This window comes from Athene noctua, chromosome 1 (assembly GCF_965140245.1).
Source record: "Athene noctua chromosome 1, bAthNoc1.hap1.1, whole genome shotgun sequence".
NCBI classification, from domain to species: Eukaryota; Metazoa; Chordata; class Aves; order Strigiformes; family Strigidae; genus Athene; species Athene noctua.
In genome coordinates, this window is record NC_134037.1 from 140,353,615 (window position 1) to 140,371,695 (window position 18,081).

The 18,081-nt window shown below is 36.2% G+C and overlaps 1 protein-coding gene across 12 annotated transcripts in view; it reads right to left on the bottom strand.

Moving 5' to 3' along the window:
• Nucleotides 1-18,081, bottom strand: part of ABI3BP (ABI family member 3 binding protein) — a 192,773-nt gene that overhangs the window by 27,702 nt on the left and 146,990 nt on the right. For 10 of the 12 annotated variants that reach the window (XM_074898200.1, XM_074898258.1, XM_074898193.1 and 7 more), the window contains 8 exons: nucleotides 17,743-17,817; nucleotides 17,185-17,259; nucleotides 15,965-16,030; nucleotides 15,581-15,655; nucleotides 9,729-9,824; nucleotides 4,922-5,032; nucleotides 2,028-2,111; nucleotides 561-629 (listed from right to left, as the gene is read on the bottom strand). In XM_074898200.1, the coding sequence (XP_074754301.1) occupies nucleotides 561-629; nucleotides 2,028-2,111; nucleotides 4,922-5,032; nucleotides 9,729-9,824; nucleotides 15,581-15,655; nucleotides 15,965-16,030; nucleotides 17,185-17,259; nucleotides 17,743-17,817 (651 nt within the window). The remainder of the gene's footprint in view (nucleotides 1-560; nucleotides 630-2,027; nucleotides 2,112-4,921; nucleotides 5,033-9,728; nucleotides 9,825-15,580; nucleotides 15,656-15,964; nucleotides 16,031-17,184; nucleotides 17,260-17,742; nucleotides 17,818-18,081) is intronic. The other 2 variants (XM_074898209.1, XM_074898176.1) reach the window with 1 other exon arrangement.

Here is an 18,081-nt window from a genome sequence, read left to right on the forward strand (position 1 = left end):
GAAAAATCTTTTGGTAAAAAAACATTTCTTCTGTCATCTCACCTTGCTAAACTCTCTAGATTACTTCAATAGCTATGACTTGATTACTTTAATAATCTAGTCTAGTATGTATTACAATATTATTAGACTATCTGAATGTGCACAGCCTGAAATGAGAGGTGAGGCATATACGACAGGTAGCTATCACTTACAGCAAGGTGCACTGGTATTGGGGCAATACCACTCCAGGTACTGTTTGCAAGCCCACAGCAAGATTTTCACTTGCTCTGGTGGAATGTGAACAGTGTGCAGCTGTACTACTACTGGCGTACAGAAAGAGCCACAACGTTTGTGGGCAAGACTAAAAGCTAGGAAGTGGTAGCAGGGAAGAAAGTAGAAGTAAAATTTAGTCAACATTACACTGTAGGTCTGTGCTACATCCCTTTCATCTGACAATAAAGTGAAACAGAATCAAATGAAGTTTTGGCCTTTGAATAAACACAGAAGATAATTTTGATGCAAGGAATGTCAGTCTTCATATATTCTCCCAAATAAAAATACCTGAACTATTCAAACCCTACCTTGGTACCTTGGTTTGCCTGAAGAATCTGTTTCTGATGTAGGACTTGAGCTGAAGACAGTTGCATCAACTGTGGGAAACACAGTTATAATTTAATTTGCAATACATACAAAGTTTCAGTGTTGGAACGGCTGCATTTCACAGTTCATTTGGTATTTTAAATCATGGTAAAGCTCTTCCATGGTAGAACTTTTCCGCCAGATCTGTGTTTTAGGGACTCCATTTTGGCTGTGATGCTAAGTAAACTCCATACTTACCTCCTAGTATAGCCATAATCAAAATGACAGACTTCATGACTGCTGCTGGATTCAGTTCATGCAATATATGCAAACTGCTCTTTAGGACTTTTAAAAAGGATGGTTTTGCACTGTACTGGCTGTTTAGCTTGAAGCTTGTTTCACATTCATAGAATATACACCACTATTACGTTGGCACATGAACTTCTCTAAAAATAGCAACAAGGAAATCACAAATTCTGTCTTCAGAGTGTACAACTCGCACAAAATTTGAAGGGAATTAAAGGCAAATACACTGGTGAATAGAAATGTGCTAAAGCAGTCAGGATTCATGACACCAGTGTTGCTTTACATCACCATTATACAGAATAGAATCTTCTCTTAGGTGCAAATACTACAATGGACCTCAATGGACAAAACACAATATATTCACAACAAGCATTTTTTAATAAATCTAGCATCCAGCTTGCTTAACTGAGTGCTAAGGGTCACAGTGACTTCATGATCATTATAAGGAGATAAGAATTTCAGTATTACTATAAATCCAGGAAAATTAGGAATGGCATAATTTATGACAATATACCTAAAGCTTCACATTTAGGCTTAAAAACTCTAAGCACACCTTCCTCCAAACCCATTCCTGTATGCCAATTTGAGGAGATATAGGTCTGAACTTGTAGCTAACTCCCAATTTTATAAAGGGCAAACTACCAACATACCACTATGTTTATCCTATTACATTTTTTTCCATTTAAACGGTGGCAGTTTAATCAGATAGCTAGGAGGATATCACAACCATGTGAGCACTATCAGTCACTGTCAAATAATAATTTGAATTTGTCCTGTGCAAAAATAAATGTTTAGAAAAAAAGTGCCATAGCTACTTCCTTCACAGATTTAAAGTAGCCACTGAATAGTACTGAAAGCCTACTAAGCATGTATTGAATTTTAGGAAAATGGAAGGGCTCTCATGTTCTCATTTACCAAAGGATCTATCAGCAGACAGACAGATAAACTCAGTCAAGTTAGAAAAGTTGCAAAGTGGCATAAAGGAAATCAGAATCACCGAAGACTGAATACATGTGTATAGTTTAGGAAAAAGAAGCAAAAGAAAGAAAGGAAATCTTTATGTTCATGGAAAAAAAAAAAACAAAAAAAACAAACAAAGAACAAAACAACAAAAAACAAAACCAAAAAAACCCAGAAACCAGAACTGTCTGTAATATGCTTACCATAATACTCTGGAGTTGCAAAAGCTGTTGGTGTCTTATATGATGTTCCTGTTCTCACAGGTGTTGTTGGTCCAGCGGATTTAGCTATAGTGACAGAAGGAGGAACTTGTGGCAATGAGGCATTCAGTTTTTAATTGTGAAAAACAGCTTTCTCTTTTTCTAACACAACTCAGATTTGTGACAACTGCTTCATAAAACAAGGACTTTTATTTAAACTATCATAATCCCTCAAAATTTATACGACAACTTCCAGTTGGATTTAGGAAAGTTCTGACTTGTCCTTATTGCCAATACAACCTACCCATGAAACCCAGTAACAAAATTCTTTGTTCCTTGGAGATTGTCTTGGAGGACTTCAGTCAGCTAGAATATGACCTGGTTTAATGCACAGAATCATCCTACACAGACTGGTAGAAGGACACAAAATTACCAGCATTGACATTTCTGTTTCTCAAATAAAAGAGCATATTTCTTCATGAGTTGTAAGAGGGAATAGCTGAAGTCAGCAACTGAAACTTAGATTCTTCCCTCAGATATAGGTAAGGTCCTTTCATTTCTACTCTCAATACAGCATATATATTAGTAAGGCTGGAGCTGGAACATGTGTAATGATAAATCCTGAGTAACTATGGTCTGCACTAAGAGTTTAACCACAGAACAGTCCTAGGGCTTCCACTAAATGACATGAAGACGCACTACAGATGAAGGTAAAAACTGCAAACAAGTTCATTTTCAACATTTGTAACACTACATAACCCAAGGGAAGAAACTTTCTTTCTGAACGGATATATTCTGTAGTAGGCACTGTAAGTTTGGACAGAAACTAACAGATAGAAGCAACATTATCTCCCATAATTAAACAGCTATTAGAAAAATTATTTTAGATTATGTGACATTGCTTTTACTTCTCAGCTGTTATCACCTAATAAAGAAAACAGGTTTTTAAGAGGCAAACAATCCATGGTAGTCTTGATTGTTTTCAAAATAGCTGTAGAAAACAAGAAGTACATTCACGAAACATGCAGATACTCCCAGATAACCACTGCATGACTCTGAAATCTCAACCCCAAAAGTCAAGAACTACACAATGCAGTTACCTTCCCTGCATATCTGCCACAGAAGAACATGGTGACCAAAGACAGAACTCTGATGAACCAAGTTTAAAACAACAAAAAAACCCTACCTTCCATTAATTTCCTTAATAAACTGGTTAAGAGTCTCATAATAAAGATTTTCTCCCTACTTTCCACTAATTTCCTTAATAAAGTGGAAATGTATAAAGATTCTCTCTACAGTTTAGTTTTCACAAAGGTTCTGGAACTTTCTTATTTCCTTTTTTTCCATTCAGGAGACTTTCAATGTCTGCACAGAAACCTTCCCATAATACTCATCCACTGGATGAGTAGGAAAGACACAAATAAGGAATTAATCACAGTGTTAATGAGAAAGAGAAATAGGACAGAATTATGAAAGGGAAAATCCGAGAAGAACGTTGAGGCAAGTTTTTCCTGTTAGTACTGTGGAACAGTCTCTCCAGGGAACCAGAAAGAACTAAATTATGATGTTTAAAACTAAGCTGGATAAAAAACACTAGGAAACACAGAAAAAGGAAAATCTACTACTGACCCCACAAGGAAGAATCAGATCATATAACCAATTTATTCCATCTTGAATGCCTAGGAAGGTACGGCAACTGCTGACTACCACATAACCTGACCTCTTCTCTATGGAAAAAGGGTGAAATTTCAAAACACTGGCAAATTAATTAGACAATTAATGGAGAAAATTAGCAGAGAGCCCATTACAAGCAAAAGAAAATGTATTGAAGTCAACATTTTTTTATGCTATATCTTAAGACTGACAATGTCTGATGTTCTGTTGTAGCTATTACTAAGGAAACACCACCTATCAACAGCAAGTACAGACAAAACATTTCAATCTTGGCTCTGTTGTTGAGTAAATATACAGCTTGTTTCAGCCAGCTTGTAGATTCTTGCTTCTAATCTGCTGCGCAAAATACTGAAGAATTATTTAGGTTTTTAGTGCCTTAATAGCACACAAAGACCCAAATGAAAGAAACAAAACAAAACAAAACAAAACAAACCCAAAAGGAAATACAGCAGAGCTTTATATTTCTAGTGAACTACAGACAGTAATATGAAGAGGAAAGCATTTCTCATGATGCTAAGCATAATGAGATGATAGTTTCTGACTACTGTAGTAACATTACCCTAAGGATTCTTATATAGTATCCACAGACAAAAACATACATAAGGATACTAAATATCATTTCAAAAAAATATGAAATGTGAAAGTTTCTGAGTGCTCTTACACTTAGTATATACTAAGAAGCAGGAGCACTGTAGCACAGGAATGAGGCTAAACTCTTTGCACATGAAATAATGCAGCTCACTCTACCTCCCAGTGCAGTGAGTTTTCTGGGTGCCTATTAGCTTCTTCTTTGCGGGGGTTAATGGATGTGCCATATATATGGGACAGAATTAATTTACAAATAACCAGTTGGAGTATGCACCAAAGCTTAATATTCAGTATCTCCTGACATGCACATTAAGTAACTGTAAATGCTACTAGTAGACATGAAATGTTCTTAAGGTTGATCTTAAAGGATGACTTGCATTATGCTAATTTGCTTTCAGCTTCCTTACTAGAGATGATTTTGACATAACTAGGTTAGGGGAAAAGAAAAAAAAAAAAGGAAACCAGAATTTATGTATGAAAACAAAAGACACAAGGCCTGTATGTTACAGAAGACTAGTTTCTATAGATAGCCCATATTAAAGCAAAAGAATCTGTACTGTAAAATTCTTCTATACCCTGCTAGTCAGTTCAGTATTATCGCACACAAAATATTTATGCTGAAAAGGCTGAGATACCTGGACTCCCTGGTTTACCAGTCACGGTGTTGGGAGGCAGAGGTTTTTTTCTCATTTGTGTAGGCTTGACAGGAGGTACAGGAGGATGCTGAGGGCCAGGTGATGTAGTTACTGAATGACATTAAAAGACAGTTTATTAATTATTTAACCTCAAATTCCATGAAATCAGAAACCCATTGCAAGTTATATTCTGACTTCTCAAACAATGTTTCATGTCTGATTTAGTATCAAAAGAGAGGTGAGGTTAGGAGCTGAAATGAGTTGTATTTTAAATCTTAAATTCTTTGGGAAGTGTGTGCCATGGAGTTTTAAACCAAGTTTGCACTGAAAAAAATGTAGCTACTTTGGGATTTTGTACAAGTGTTTCAGTAGTTCATTTTCTGTGTAGTTACTCATTTCTGTCAATGGTTTTTGGCAGCCAACAGGATACTTCTTCCCACAATAAATACCACCTCAGTATACTTGGAAACATCTTCAGTATCCCACTCAAAATTTCTGATCTTTTGTACTAACTGATAAAAGTGGTCACCCTCAGCTTGAAACACAAAATGTAGCAAAAAGACAATTGTCATTAGGGACTATGCTGTTCAAAAGTGAAAAATTTAAAAAGTCACTTTCACTTCATGCGCTGACATGGCTAGAGATGGTTATTGTGTTAGAAATTCCTGAAGCACCCAACTAGGTTGTTTCAATGTGCAGTTCCAGCCAATATCTATTAAATTTATTTGGTAATTTTGACAATGAGGTCTGGAAGGAAAACCTAAGCCTCTTAATTCATCCTTACAAAACATTTTACTATATTTTTCCAGGCAATTATAAAGGATTTTGTTATACAAAGGAAAGGCAAAAGAAGAGTTTTCTCCCATTATTCACCCTTGCACTCCTTTTCTTAAGAAAAAAATCAGGAGATGTGTGTAACATATTTATGTAACAAAAGACTTTTTGTATCTAACAGGGGAGAAGCCTCAAGAGTAATATAATTCTTACTACGCTGCCAATGTCAACAAATATGTAAGCTGCCTGATACTGAGTTACTGGCTACACAGAGCACCTTGGGCCCTACATATCAAACCTTAGGTTACCTTAATAGAGTGACCGTGGGCGAGAAGGGAGCAGATCCAAAGATTCATTTGTGAGAGCCTTTTTAGAAATATACAAACAGGAACATCTCCATCTGTCTCTGTTTCTTTTTTTTGTGCAGTCACTCATAAACCACATTTTTTTTTAAATCTCTCAGATCAAAACAGGAAATAATGTTCTATCTAATTCAGGAAAATTTAATGGATTTGAAAATAACAGTTGTAGGTTTCACATTCAATCTTAGTCCCTAACTGGAGATTTTAAAAAGTGCCTGAAGACCTGAAAAAGGATAATAAATCTCTGTATATATAAGTCACCATACCCTACATACTACTACATGACAATATACATAACTAATTTTCCCCCTGCCCATATTTAGGGAATGGGATTCTCTGAGATATTTGTAGGGTAAAAACATCCAAGTATTGACTTGTCAATGGTTTCTGTTATATTTTCTGAACAACAAAACTTCAACAGTTACATGCAAGAAGAAACATCACATTCAGTGGACTGTGTCACAGTCGAATCTACAATACTGCACTCTGGAAAACCAAAAATCCTTACTCTTCCCTTATACTACTTCCACAATGATTTGGGTGATGGTCTATGATGCTATGAAATCTAATTAACAATGTGTGAAGACTGAACTTATAAACTAGGACACACAATGGAATTTAAGGAATTTGTGATAGCATAGATTCTTGCAAGGACAGTGGCATGGTGAACTACTAGGATTTATTTAATCTCAGAGGTTCTTTGTGGACCGGGAATGTATTTCCTTGACTCTGTCACTCCTCATGAAAAAGGAGGGCATGCAGTCTCTTAGGACAGAATTTTAACACATCAAGCTTAATTCTTGTGTGCTGTAACCTATCTTTTTCATTTCTCATAAGTAGCATAAATGTAAATGTTTCAGTTAACACACACTAAGATTTCAGAAAAAGTAAATGTATTTAGAAGCAAAGTCAAATACTGGCTAGCTTATAGAAATATCTGATTAATCAGTCTCACGTCTTTGCCTGGTAAGATCATGGAACAGAACCTATGTCAAAGCATATGGATGACAGGGAGGTGATTAGAGACAGCCAACATGGCTTCACAAGGGAAAATTGTGCCTGACTAATCTGGTGGTGGCCTTTTACGGTGAAGTGACTCTGTTGGTGGATAAGGGAAGAGCAACGGATGTCACCTATCTTGAATTCTGCAAGGCCTCTGACACTGTACCACACAATATCCTTGTCGATAAACTGGAGAAATATGAGTTTGATGGATGAACTATTCAGTGGAAAAGGAATTGGCTAGACAGCCCCATATAAAGACTTGCTGTCAATGACTCCACGTCCAAATGTAGATCAGTAATAAGTGCTGTTCCTCAGGGGTCTGTACTGGGAACAGCGCTGTTTAACATCTTTACTAATGACAGACAGTGGGATCGAGTACACCCTCAGCAGTTTACTGATGACACCAAGCTGTCTGGTACGGGGACATGCTGAAGGGAAGGGATGTGCCATCCAGAGGGACCTGGACAGGCTGGAGAGGTGGGACCGTGCAAACCTCATGGAGTTCAACAAGGCCAAGTGCAAGGTCCTGCACATGGGTTGGGGCAATCACCAGTCTCAGTACAGGCTGGGTGACAGATGAATTCAGAACAACCCTGCAGAGAATAACTTGGGGATGTTGGTAGGTGAAAAATTAGATGTAAGTCAGAAATGTGTGCTTGAAGCCCAGAAAGCCAACTGTATCCTGGACTGCATCAAGTGTGGCCAGCAGGTCGAGGGAGGGGATTCTCCCTCCGAGTAGACTCTGGTCTTGTGAGACCTCACCTGCATCCAGTTCTGGGGTTTCCAGTACAAGAAAGACATGGACCTGCTTGAGAGGGTCCAGAGGAGGCCACAAAAATGATCAGAGGGCTGGAACATCTCTCCTATGGAGAAAGTCTGAGAGAGTTTGGGTTGTGTAGGCTGGAGAAGAGAAGGCTCCAGCGAGACCTCACTGCAACATTCAGTACTTAAAGGGGGCTTATGTGGAGACAAACTTTTTATCAGGGCCTGTAGTGATAGGACAAGAGGTAACAGTTTTAAACTAAAAGACTGTAGATTTAGATTAAATATAAGGAAGAAATCCTTTATGGTGAGGGTGGTGAGACAGTGGCAGAGGTTTCCCAGAGCAGCTGTGGCTGCCCCCTCCCTGGCAGTGTTCCAGGCCAGGCTGGACGGGGCTTTGAGCAACTTGGGCTAGTGGAAGGTGTCCCTGCCCATGGCAGGGGGGTGGGACTAGATGGTCTTTAAAGTTCCTTCCAACCCAAACCATTCTATGTTTTTTTAATTCTGAATTTTGATATACATAGTAGTACCTCATGAAAAGAGCTGAGATCACAGAAGTATACAATAAAATTATGAAGTAGCTAACTTCACAACCATACCAAACTGTCTTTTATGACTACAGTTCAAGGTATTGGCTTACTTCAAGATCCGAGATCTTAACTTTAAACATCTAATGTCATGAGTAAAAGCAGATATAGATGTTCCTTCAAAACTATGTGCATAAAAAAACTTCCAGTCTCTGCAAATCACAAGCTGGATTTACCTAATGCCTGACATACAGTATCAAAAAACGCAGAGTGCCATCCTTGTTTTCAGTTTACAGTCTGTATCCAGCTACTACTAATAGTATATCACACTGGACTTAACTTTGCAAAGTACAATCTTCGGATTGAATAAACTTTAAAATGTAAAACATCAGAAATCATCTGTCAAGATAGGCTCTTGTCTTTGTCCAGGCAAATTATGTGCAAAAAAAATTCAACAGGGCTAACAGGGAAACAGCAATTTGTAAGTTAGAGGGATATCTTTGTATCTGTGTTTTTAAAGGGAAAAAAAAAAAAAAGAGCAGCTGCAGCTAAATAGTAAATCCAAGGGTAAAATTAAAAAAAAATATATTTTCTGTCCGTTCCTATGCCAGTAAAAAAGCACAGCTAAAACAAGCTCTATTCTTGGTTATGCTTATGAAACAAAGAAATTCTCTGCATATAAGGGTGTTTACATGTTTGCATGTATGTTTATGCATACACGTGTGGCATACAAACATAATCTATAGTATAGTTTTTCAGTCAAAACAGAAAATTTCTAAGAAGCTGACTAGAAAAAAGTGAAATACAAGAAGTCTACTTTTGAAGGCCTGTTTGGGGAATCTGTTTTTCAGTAAAAATATTTTGATTGTTTTGAAAATATGATTGCAAGACTTGCAAGAAAAGTAAAACTGACAAGCCTGTTATAGCACATGTAAAAAACGCTGTAACCTTATTTACTCCACTTTGTCATTCTGCTTTAAGCCTAATGTTCTGATTTTCCCAACAATCCTAATATTCAACAAAACCTTCTCATAAATGGGAGGACAATTTGGTTATGCATTCACCTTCTTCTCCCTTGCTGTGTAGAAACTATTAGTATGAAAAAAATCAGTGCTTACTGTATTGTTTGATCATAAGGATACAACACTGTTAGTGGTAATTTTAACATATGGCATATGTTAGTGACTAGGTAGTGACCATGAAATAGTCTTATTTTTATCTTAGTTGCATCCTGAAGCCAGGAGAATGTGTATTGATGAGTATGACTAAGAATTATTTTCCCTTCTTAGTGAAGGTGCTTTTCACATAGGAAAGGTGGTGGTTTTATTTTCATAACTGTCAAAATTTTCCTATGTTGTCTTCTTTTATTAACCTTACCAGAAATTGGCTTTTCCCAGTTATCACTATATTCCAACGTTTTTTCCACATCCACACCAATTTGCCTGGCAATATCCTCAGGTGTATATACATAATCTGTGAAACAAAGGAAATTAAATAAGTATTTGCAGTGCAGTACCAAGTCATGAAATACTTGTATATTGCATAAGTTCAAACTCTAGCTAACATTGTGCCAAACTGGCATATATGGCCCACCTACGTTTTTACTGATAACTCAGTGATACACATTACCTTCCTATTCAAGTAAGTAGAAAATTATCTGGGTCTAGAGAATCTGCAATTTAATTTTAAACATTCCTTGAAAACAGTATATTTGGAAAGAGAGAATTAGTAAGATTAAGAGACAACAGATGAATTAAACCAAGATTATATGTGGAAAGATGAGTACAGAGAACATTTTAGTTTTCCAGTATGCAGAATAAAATTCCCATTCTTTCTTGCAGACGGCAAAGTTCTCCACCTCCCCAAAATAATGGTTATCCTCCATATTGAATGGCTGGAGAAATTCTGAACCAAACATAGACCATATTTGGAGTTTTGGAGGCAAAGTGTACATAAAATTCAGTTTGTATATAAAAGAAAGTCCTATTTAAAAGTTATATAAACACATTTAAAAAAAAACTGAAGTAAATGGCATTAAAAAGATTAACACAACTACTCCTGATACAGAACAATGCTTTCACATGCCTATATTTATAGGACAGCCAGACTGCTAAATTAATATGCTTTCCCTATACAAAATAAGTGTATTTACTTTATAAAAACTCTCTATATGGTAGAGTGAGAAGATGCATTACAATATCATCATGTTTGTGGGGAAAAAAAAAATGACATAAGAAAAAAACCCTGAAAGTTAATGTATTAAAAAAAAAATCTCAAAATTAAATTAATTATCAAATTCTAATTCTATTCCAACATGATCTAAACACTTCAATGAAAGATTTCATAGATTTATTATCTGGTGTGCAATTTTTTTTGAGATTAGTATTTTAACAGCATGAAGCAGATAATTTTTCAATTATTTTACTATTTGGCCATTCTTGCTAGGCACATCCTCAGAATCCACACCATAGTATGGACCTGTTAGACTATTTACTTAAGATTAAAATAATGAGACTTGTAGTAAGCTGGGAACAGGACGTAGGTCACCTTGTCCCTGTGACTAAAATTCCTAAACACACCGTGTGGTTGTATATCACTGCAATTTGTCTTCAGGTAACTAAAATGGTTAATTAGATCTTCATATGTACAAAGCATCAGAATGCTAATCAGTGTTTCATGTCAATGGTGTTCAAGGAAGAAGAGTCATGAGAAGACCAGCACCAGCTTTAAAAAGAAAAAATAATATTTTAGAACACAGGTCTAAATATACTCTATACAGAGTATATTTAGTTTCCTAGCTTCATCTTACAATAAAGACATCAATAAAATGTAGGAGCACATGGACTAAATCACACTAAATGACTCAAGTATCCATTACAAGTCTAATTTAGTTTTGCATCTTACAGTATCTACAGAAAAACATGCCTTTATCCTGCTCCTTACAATCTAATTAAGAATCACAATCTTCTATGATTTTATACATTCTAGATGGAAGAAGTTCTTTCGTGGTGTTTTGCTGTTGTTGTTGTTTTTTCCAGAAACTTGCACTGTTGTTCTGCTATTAACAAAGTAGTAGTAAGTCAAAGTGGCACGGAAAAAGCTGGTCAAATCACAACACTTCCCTGTTAACAAAATCTCCCTTTTGAATGTTTCAATTCACTTTAAAGTTACATAAAGGTTGGTGTTTTCACACAAGGCACCTGAATTATCAAACAGCTTGCTGTATTTATCATAGCATTTGTCTTATGCTAGCTAATGTAACTTGCTTATTATAACCATTTCGATTTACCACATCATCCAAACTTTTAACAGATTGAGAATAGATATATTATTTGCATGTGTGTTTGTGCCTTCTTCTGTCTTTTTTCCTGGAAATATTCACAGGGTATGGAACACCTTAAAACTAACCACTGCATCTTTAAGAGCAGGAATACCATTAGAAGAATGGATCATTTTAAGGGAAGAACTGGAAATAGTGCCCTTGATAAAACAAACGGAAATACCTTAATACATGAATTCCTTTAGAACCTGGCTATACCCCCCCAGTTTCAAAAATAAAACAAAAATAGAACACAAAGTTAATGGCCATTATAATGAAAACCAAATATCTCTCTCTTTCACAAAGGAAATGGAAACACTGCTCAAAATTGGCTTGCTGAAGGTTGTCTGAAAGCTTAATAGAACAGAAGCAGTTTTTAAATGGTTAGGAAATTAAAAAACAAACAAACAAACAAACAAACAAACAAACCTGAGTAAGATAAGTAACATAGACTAAGACAAATACAAAAAGCCATCTCGATAAAATAATATTCTAGAGAAAACAGCTAAAACATGGTAGAAAACTAAAAGGAATGTTAGTCATGAGGAGGCAATCCTTGCCTGTTTCCCACAGTCAAGTTTACCAGCTGGCACTACAGCTAGCCAGGAGACTGAAAAGCCTGCCAGGAAACCAGCCACATTCCTGTGTGCTGCTTCTGGAAAAAACAAATTTCACTGCTTATCATCTGGGCCCTGCACCTGCCAAGCACACCCTGTATGGGGTGAAACATCTTGCATTGATGTTAAGGAGCACAATCAGGAAGACGAACTGGAGTATGTTCAACAACAGGGCCAGCCCAGGAAGGAATTAAAAGATCCAAACTGGTCTTCAAACAACAAAGTATCCATGGCGCTTCAGTAAATGCACTCTTCTTCAGAGAAAGAAACATGATGTAATGTCTAAAGGTAAGCCTGAAAACATGCTGCTCCTCACAGTCCAGTTAAGTATTCTGATCAGCTTAGATCAGAAGTTAAGGATTCTGATCAGCTAACCACAAAAAATAACATACCATTTTCTTAATGGAAGAAACAAACTTCCCCACACCCAAAAATCTTCTGGATATCTTAAAATGTTTTAATTTCTCTAAGATATCACCTACTGAAAAAATAAACTTTTCTGTCTTTGCTCAGCTGGTAAGATTTAGGGTTCCAGGTTAGCAGAGTTGTATTTTCTAAATCTCTTCTGCAAACTTGAGAATTCTGTTTGCGATATATAATTGGGAGAGATACAGAAGATTTCTTTAACTGATTACCTGAATTCTCTTGTTGTGTGAAATGACTTTGTTAGCACAGACACTCCATTTGTCACAATACTGTGATATACCTGCTTTACAAAAGACAGGATTTCACTTACTGATCATCAAGGAAAATAGACTGAAAAGCTGCAAAAAGCTGCAGTCCTCTCAATATCTCACAAATGTAAAAAATTCATTTGTGATTTCTCTACACTTCTGAGAAGAAAGGTGCAGGCTCACAGAAAGATATAAATGAGTTGCTATGTCAGCAGGGTTGGAGGCACAAAGAAATGAATGGACAGTAGCTAATAACTGCCAGCTCTCCCATAGTACTTTGGACATCAGGTTTAACTTAAAGGGCTCACCTGGCAGCACACAAAATCTAGGTAACAGACATCTTCAGGACGTTTTTTTAACTTAGAGAAAAAAGACTTATGTAACCGAGCAATGGAAAATATTACTAGAAGTATCATTTTCCAGAAGGATTCTAAAAGAAGGTACTTATTTGCCTGTGAGTACACGCAGCATGCACAACAAGGTAATAGTCTTGTAATGATTTTTTAACATCATCTACCACAATGAAGATCTAGTTCTGCCTGGCAGCTACGATAAAGACATGGAAATAATGACAACCAGTGGGCACTCCAACAGGAGTAATTTAAAATAAGGTTGTTTAAACCAATACTTCAGCAGTCACCTGAAACAGTGTTAAGCACAATAAACTACATTTAACAACTTACATGTCTACTATTATGTTTATACTGCTGATTTACTTAGCATGTATTTCTTTTTTTCTTCTTTTCAATCTACAAATACCACTGCCAAGGTTACTACTGAATGAAAGAAGGGAAAAGCCTAATACACTATCTAACATAACTGTGTATTTGTGCATAATTTCATAACGTGCTTTCAAAATGACCTACTCCTGGACATCCGTGTGCATTCTGCCTCTTCGTAATCAGACATTAGAAAGCTCACTTATACGCAGACTGCCAACACGAGCAGAGAGCAAAACTTTCTGACTCACAATTACTGCCATTGGTTGTTTAATACTGTAACTGTCTCTGATGTCCTGGAATTTGATGGCCTTATTTCATTTACCAGAAGGACTATGGCAGGTTGTGGGAGACATCGGCCCGTCAGCCCTACACAGTCTCTGAAAAGCAGCAAGGCTTTGATGAGAAACTGGCCTTGGGAGAAAGATAAGAAACTGCTGAGTTGTGCCAAGGTGGCAGGGAAAAACAATGGACACCTGCAACACTGAACTGTGGGAAAGTCCTGAACTGTGAGAAGTTACCGCCGCATGAACAGCGCCTGAACAAGCAGGTGATTGGTCTGCACAGTGCGTGTTAGAGTGTCTCATGCTGATAGGAGAAAAGGTTGAGAGCTGTCTAATTGCTGATTTGCTAATTATGAAGTAAGAGCTTTGGCGAGAGCATAAGTATGTACTATTAGAAAAATAAACGGCTTTGCTTGATATAACTCTCATAGAGTTGAGCAGGTCCGATACCCTCCCGCAACAGCAGGTCAAGAAGCACATATCTCCAATGAGGGTATCCACTCTGTATGTAATACAGGCGAGCACGTCATGTTCTAGACTGACTATTTTAATTCAATTCAAATACACAACCATCTCTTCTAAGGTTTTGTCATTTCTAAAAACAAGGTGGGCTTCTCAAAATTATGTACAGGAATGAGTAGCTCAAATCATATTAAGGTCAACAACAGGTATTAAATTGTCAAAGACACTTTGGAAATCCCAGTACAGAGTGAAATTACACACTCATAAAAAGGAACGTGTAGAGTAGATGGCATATTACTGAGATTATCCTAAGCTAGCCAGCACAGAACAGTAGTATGGGAGAGTAGCACTGTTAGTAGTGGGTGAACAGCCAAAAGTTTTCTTTGAATATGTGAGCTATTTATTTATTTATATTATTTATTATTTAAAACTTGCATTATTGATGAAGAATCCCAAAATTCTGTATTTAATTAACCAATGTCTGTATTAAAAAAACCAACAGTATTTGTATTGACATAATAAATTAATGCTTTATTAAATATAAAAAAACATGGATTCATTATGAATTAGCACTGACAGCATTATTTTGATAATAGAAAAATCAAGTACAATTGAAAAAGGATAAATGATTTTTCCCCCAACCGAACCAGTATTTTGAATAAATCTTTCTGGTTAGGGATGTATGTATCTGTGTGTGTAAAGATGTGTAAATTGAAGTGACAGTTCTCACCCTACTCTATCATTCATCAACTTGGAACTTTTTTGGTGATGAAGTATTCAAGCCTGAATAGCACATTGTCTGAACACTGCATAATCTGAATATGAGTAAGTCCCACATGAACACACAGCATGTATAGCTAATAGTTAGCAAGACACCAGGCTCTAAGGCTTTCTTATCAAGCTTTCTGACTTGGACCTATCATCTAGTAAACAGGAGCCACATAATTACCTGTAAGTTTACGCTGACTGAGTGTCAGTATCATTTCATAATGACACCCAGTAATTATACAGCATGACAAATAGCAGCAATTACATACTGTACTCTTAGGAATTAATTTCTATAATCAAACACAATGAAATATTTTGCAAGGCTCAAGATGATTTGAGGAAGTCACATTCCTGTCTTTTACTAGTAAGTTTAAATGCAGCTCTACCTGTTGTTGGCACAGTCCACTTCGGCAGTACAGGTGCTTTAGTTCTAAATGGTGCCAGTGTGGTTTTACTAAGAGCTGTGAGAGATTTGAAAAGAAAAAAGAAAAAAGAAGAAAAAAGAAAAAAGTTCAATGAGATGAAAACCCCAAAGACTTATGTGATGCCAACAACTCCACATTACAGACAAAAAAGTAATACTTGCTGTGATGATACACACAAGTTTTGGTTTCTTTTCTTCCAATTTGGAAAGGCTTTACTTCTATACTGCTTAATTGAAAGAAAAATACCCTTTTTTCCCAGCAACACTTGAAGTCCCACTAAGAATAGGTGAAATTAACTACTTAATTAATACCCTCCTCAACCCAAATTTCATAAACAATTATTACCAGGTCTGGTCTGTGATTTATCAGATGGCTTTGGTCTTGCAGAAGTGAGACGTGTTTTATGAGGTGCTAAAAGAAATAAGGTTCAGTTTAAATGTTATATGTAAAAGGAACACTGATAGTGCAGTGTGATTTGCCAGAAAAAAGGTCCATGCATCAATGCGATACAGCAAAATGGACATATGAGAATTCTATGAGTTCCGATCCAAAATGCACGCTGAAAATGCTAGTTTCTTTAGTGGTCAGATGACTCCGTCATGCAGTCTGACCCATTACATTCATGTTTAGGTTTAGGAGAAGATATAAAATATTTTCAGCCAGTTACCCAACTGTATATGGATACAGAGTTAGCTCTGCAAGGTATCCATGGCCTTAAGACATTTAATTAGGTTCTGTAAAAAACAAACAAACAAAAAACCTCAAAATAAAACACCAAACTGAAACACCCCCACCCCCACCCCCCCATCAAATATTAATACAAAGCCATGAAACATTAAAATATTGTTGAGAAAACAACTGGAGGCATTCAATGCAGACACTGTGCAGACGCTGCTGAAGTATAGTGTTATCATCAAGGTTAAAATCAGAAGCCTTCAACCTTTTCTTACTGTCACCTTTCACTTGTCAAATAATTTTGGTATTTTACTTGTTACAGAATCTGTGTGAATCACACTGAAAGCTGAAATTGTAAGCAGTAGTCATTGTCATCTTGTGCCAAATTATCAACTTCTGTATCTCAAATTTTGAAATAAATAGAGTTAGGTATTTGGTATTTAAATCTAATAACCATTCTATCCACAACATTTAATCCAGTCTCTCTGAAGTGTCAGAGAAAATACTTGTGCAGGAAATAACATACTTTCTTTTGTCTTTTTTGACATTTAGATTTGGGAAAAGTTTTAGAGATGCAGATTTAGTATTTTGTAAGGAAATAGGTGGAAGTCAACTACATTTATGTTTGCAACACTATACATCTGAAGATCCAATACACAGCACTGTTACTATTTAAAAGCTTCATATCATGATTGAGGCAATACTGATTAAATCTTGATTTTCAAAGCAATGAACAAAAAACATTTGATAAGGGGAAAAACAGATTTTCATGTTATATATTTGAAATAGTTTTAAAGGTAATAATGAACAGACTATTAACCTTAAACTGTGCTGATTTTACTTAAGATCTACAGATTCTCAGTGCAACTTAAGAAAATCCCCAAAATTACCTGTATGGAACCTTGGAATTTCAGTTGCTCGAGCGGTTTTGGGCTGGGGTGAAATCTGGTACGTTTCGTTGGGAACTGAAAGTGGAGAAGCTATTGCTTATCAAATGCAAATTATTTCCTTTTAAACGTAAGACACCACAGGTAGAGAGGAAATTCAAATTGTCTTTGTGTAGACCATAAACAAAAAGAGTCAGTGCTAGAAACCTGGCTGCAAAACATGCTTTTATGCAGATAAAAGTCTTTTCAAGACTAGGAAGATATATATCATTAATAAGTCAGACAAAAGAAGAAAAGATGATCAGGTAATGCCTTTTTATACAGCTCTTGAGCCTTGTACATGAGGTACTTATTTCTAGAAAGAATTGCATGAAAATAAAAATGGCTGGAAAATTAAAACCAGAAACATTCTGTAAATGCACTAGAATGTGACTAACAAAAGAACATGACATAGAGATATATTACGGTATTTCTGTTGATTAAAGTGTAAGTTTAGCTATATACCAAAAGCAGAGAAAGTAAAGTCTTACAAAAAATAAACGGACATAATATTGTCATTACCCAAAGTCATTTTGGACCCATCAACAACATGAACTGTTATAAGGTTAATTGATCCCAGGTGTGTTGCCCTTGGAGCTACAAGAAATAAAACATTGTTCTGTGAGAAGTGAAATTAAAGAATTTGGATTTCATTAAGGATCCATGTCCTTTGTTTCTTAAAAACCTATCTACACATCTGCTAAGACAATTTTAACAGACACGAGACAGACATGTGTTCTGATTAGTCTGGATGCATTTTCATGCTGACAGCCAGACTGTGCAACTATTCCGCCAGGCTCCCATTAACTTCAGAACAAATGCCCTAAAGGTGGATTTCTGACAGCCTTTGGTTTTTCTCAC